This window comes from Bactrocera latifrons, unplaced genomic scaffold (genome assembly GCF_001853355.1).
Source record: "Bactrocera latifrons isolate USDA-ARS-PBARC rearing strain unplaced genomic scaffold, ASM185335v1 scaffold_37, whole genome shotgun sequence".
Taxonomy (NCBI): domain Eukaryota; kingdom Metazoa; phylum Arthropoda; class Insecta; order Diptera; family Tephritidae; genus Bactrocera; species Bactrocera latifrons.
This window is the reverse complement of record NW_017537012.1, coordinates 640,849-644,795: the sequence shown is the minus strand read 5'-3', so window position 1 is coordinate 644,795 and position 3,947 is coordinate 640,849. Positions and strand designations below refer to the sequence as shown.

Sequence of the window (3,947 nt, the reverse complement as noted above, 5' to 3'; positions counted from 1 at the left end):
CAGGCACGGTGCCTGCGTTTCTTATATAGAGCCAGCTAGCCGCCAGCTGCTCTGAAGTCACGCACGACTGTTAAATCACATCACATCGCGGCGCCTAAGCAGTGGCCAGGCACGATGCCTGCATTTCTTATGTAGAGCCTGCTAGATCGAAGTTCTAGCTAGCCGCCAGCTGTCACCCCACGACTGTTAACTCCCATCACATTCCGGCGCGAGTGTCATCTTAACACTGGCCAGAAACAGTGCCTGCGTTTCTTACACAGAGCCAGCTAGCAGCCAGCTGGTCTAAAGTCACCGCACGACTGTTAAATCACATCACCTTAGCAGGGCCAGGATGGTACCTGYGTTTCTTTTATGGAAGCTGCTGCTCTGAAGTCGCCGCATGGCTGTTAAATCACATCACATTCCGGCGCAAGTGTCAGCTAAACAGTGGCCAGGCACGGTGCCTGCATTTCTTATACAGAGCCAGCTAGCAGTCAGCTGCTCAGAAGTCACCGCATGACTGTTAAATCACCTCACATCGCGGCGCCTAAACAGTGGCCAGGCATGGTGCCTGCGTTTCTAATATAGAGCCGGCTAGCCGCCAACTGCTCAGAAGTCACCGCACGACTGTTAAATCGCATCACCTAAACAGTGGCCAGGCACGGTACCTGCATTTCTTATACAGAGCCAGCTGGCAACCAGCCGCTTTGAAGTCACCGCACGACTGTTAAATAACATCACATCGCGGCGCCTAAACAGTGGCCAGGCACGGTGCCTGCGTTTCTTATATAGAGACAGTTAGAAGCCCGCTGCTCTGAAGTCACCGAACACGACTGTTAAATCATATCACATTTCGGCGCGAATGTCACCTAAACAGTGGCCCGACACAGTGCTGTGTTTCTTTTATGGATTCACATAATACCGTGGTGCGAGGCTTGTTTTATTTATGTAGGTCAGCTGGCTTCCAGCTGTGCTGTTCAATTCGGACGTATAGCTGCCATACAAATTGATCGATCCAAATATAGTAAAGTACACGACTTTATATGACAAGATATTTTCACGAGATTCAGCACAGATAATTGTCAAAGGCAAAGTTATAAACTCGAAATATATTGTTTAGTTCGAAGCACTATAGCATATAGCTGCCATACATACTGGCTGTTTCAATTCAAAATAGTGGTAATTTTATATTTTACCTGCGTAGGGTATTATGGCTTCGGTGCAGCGAGAGCTAACTTTTTTCTTGTTATTGCTATTGTAAAATTGAAGTTTGAGTTGGTTGGGGGTTTTTTAAAATAAATTTTAGAATTTGCTTTGATGCCTTAATTCTTCTTTTCTTCTTCAATTATTTTTATATATAAAAGTAGGTTCCATATCGCGTTAACGACGCTTTAAGTAGCATTCCGCAAATGCCAACAAAACAATAACACATATTTTAAACGTTTTAATTTGATTTAAAATATCACTTTATTTGGAGAAAAAACGTGGAAATGTTCATGCGCACTACCAACATTTGGTATATGTATGTATGTAAGTCGCGTATATATATATAAACTATTAACAAACATTTACATAATATTTCTGATTTGCGCATATTAATATCAATTGAAGAATGTCACTGTATTTGTATACATGTATATAACGTGTATGCAGCTACATATGTATAAAAGTGTTATGTAATATTTTGCAATAAAATTGATAAAGTGACTTAAAATACTAGATGCTTATGGAGAAAGAGTGCGTATATATGTAAAAGCGGATTATACTATAAATAATGTACATTATTAAATTGTATATAATATAAGCTGCATTTATATGCATAACTGTAAAAGCATATACTAATACAAAAAACGTATACGCTGCTTTAGAATAATTAGATTTTGCATAGACAATAAGAATGCTTACTAAAAATGCTTCAAAACTGTATTGTTAGTTTGCTAAATCATAAAATACTGTTTGTTAATACAAAATCATTTGATATAAATCTATAAATGCAATTTAAATATATAATTTAATTATATTAACGCTTGTATAATAGCCACGTGATAGCATCACAGTTGTGTGGTGTTTCGCATGCGTATTTAGTGCAACAACAAACATTTGCAACTTTTTATCCAGTACCTTAAAATACTTAACTTAAAAAAATTTATTTTGAGTTTACAGATATTTAGTGGGAAGTGAAAATATAGGTTATGCAATTTTTGCTTAAAAAATGTTTAAATTTAGCAATTTAAATTATAAAAATTGTAAAAAATGGTGCTGAATTTATAACCAAAAAAATATTTTCATTTCAGCTCAGACCTCAAATCAAAATATAGGTTATATATTTTTTTCTTAAATCAATTTTAAATTTAGCAATCTAACAAATTGATAATAACATAAAATAGTGCTGAATTCATAACTAAAATATACAATGTTTTCATTCTAGCTCTGATCCTTACAATGAATTTTCGAATTTTTAGTAACTTGAAGAATGTTGCATGCAGCCGAAATGGCTTAAAAAAAAATTATAATAAAAAAATAAATTAAATTAAAAACTCGCTACATACTAGTCTTAATCTTAAATTAATTTAYGTACCCCTTTTTCCCAAAAATTATTATTAGTCTTAATATAATGGTGCCTCTTTCTAACCTCACAAAAGAAAAACATAAAACAATAATAAGAAAAAATACAATATATTTTACTCTTAAAATAAAATATGATACCTTTTCTAACATCAACAAAAAAAATATAATAATATTAAGTAATGAACATGTTTCTACTATTAAACTTAAAATAAAATATGTGCCTCTTTCTAACCTCAAACAAATAAATATATATAAAAAAAAAACAAAATAATATTGGGAAATGCACTATTTTCTACACTTAACCTCAAAATAATGTATGTGTGTTTGTATTTATGGCTTGCCTACAATAATAAATAAATTTCGTAATGTTGCAGGTATACTAGAAGTGTGTGTGTGTGTATGCATGTATATGAATAATTTAATTTCTAGCGTAAAGTGCTCATTGTTTATGCACCTAATTTTACAACATTTGTCATACTTTTCTGTGTCTATTTACTAAAATATGTGTTCATTAATAATTTTCATATTATTTTGTTGTTGTTAATTGAACGCATACATCTATGWACTTGGTAGTTTAAGTTTTCCTCTGTCACGAACGTATTTAAACAATTACTATATGCTCATTTTCTTTGCGACTTCTTTGCCGCCTATTCTAAGTGTAACGATTATCTCAAAGGTTATACATGGGGTTACTGGTGGCATCGAATAGCTGTGTGCCCGTCGATTCGATCATCGAACGCAATGCGATGCTGCGTTGTTTCGAAACCGCTTTACGTAATGTGAGTTCAAACACATTATTCTCATCGATGTTGTCCATTGGCAGATGATCGCGTGTCAGCACAGTTTCGTTGTCGCACAATTGTTGTGTTGGCTTCTGTAACTCTTGGAATGTCAGTTTGTCATTGACATAATTGATACGATTATCGTTGAATTCTTTTAGGAATGCTTCAGTTTTCTGGTGTTTGATCGCTTCGCTGGGAAAGCATTGCAGTAGTTCTTCGAATGACAACTCGGCCACCAGATTGTTAAGAATCTCTGTGTGTGGGTTTGCAATAATTTAGCGGTGGAATGGAACATTTTGTTAATTTTGTGGCTTACCGGTAATATGCGCCTTCCAATTAGGCACCATGTTTTGTTTACTTAGGATTTTCTTCAGTAGCGATTCCCAATGCTTGGGCGTAAAACCGTTTGACTAAAAAATGATATTAAAAGATTTGTTAAAAAAAGAAAAAATAATAATTTCGGCTGCAAGGTGGTTATAGTATCCGCCATAGGTGATTTTACCTATAAAATTGTATAAAAATCTATTAAATCATGAACAATATGTTCGGATATTGTAGCATGGTCTCGAACAAAAATCCATGCTGAATTTTGTCAAGATATCTCGTTAAATAAAAAAG

General features: G+C 34.7%; 1 protein-coding gene across 4 annotated transcripts in view; it reads right to left on the bottom strand.

Moving 5' to 3' along the window:
• Positions 1-2,749: 2,749 nt before the first annotated feature.
• LOC108971936 overlaps positions 2,750-3,947 on the bottom strand; it is a 14,538-nt gene continuing 13,340 nt past the window's right edge. For all 4 annotated transcript variants that reach the window (XM_018938294.1, XM_018938292.1, XM_018938295.1 and 1 more), the window contains exons 10-11: positions 3,646-3,739; positions 2,750-3,582 (exon numbers count right to left, since the gene is read on the bottom strand). In XM_018938294.1, coding sequence (XP_018793839.1) covers positions 3,218-3,582; positions 3,646-3,739 — 459 coding nt within the window. In that variant the 3' untranslated portion in view covers positions 2,750-3,217. The remainder of the gene's footprint in view (positions 3,583-3,645; positions 3,740-3,947) is intronic.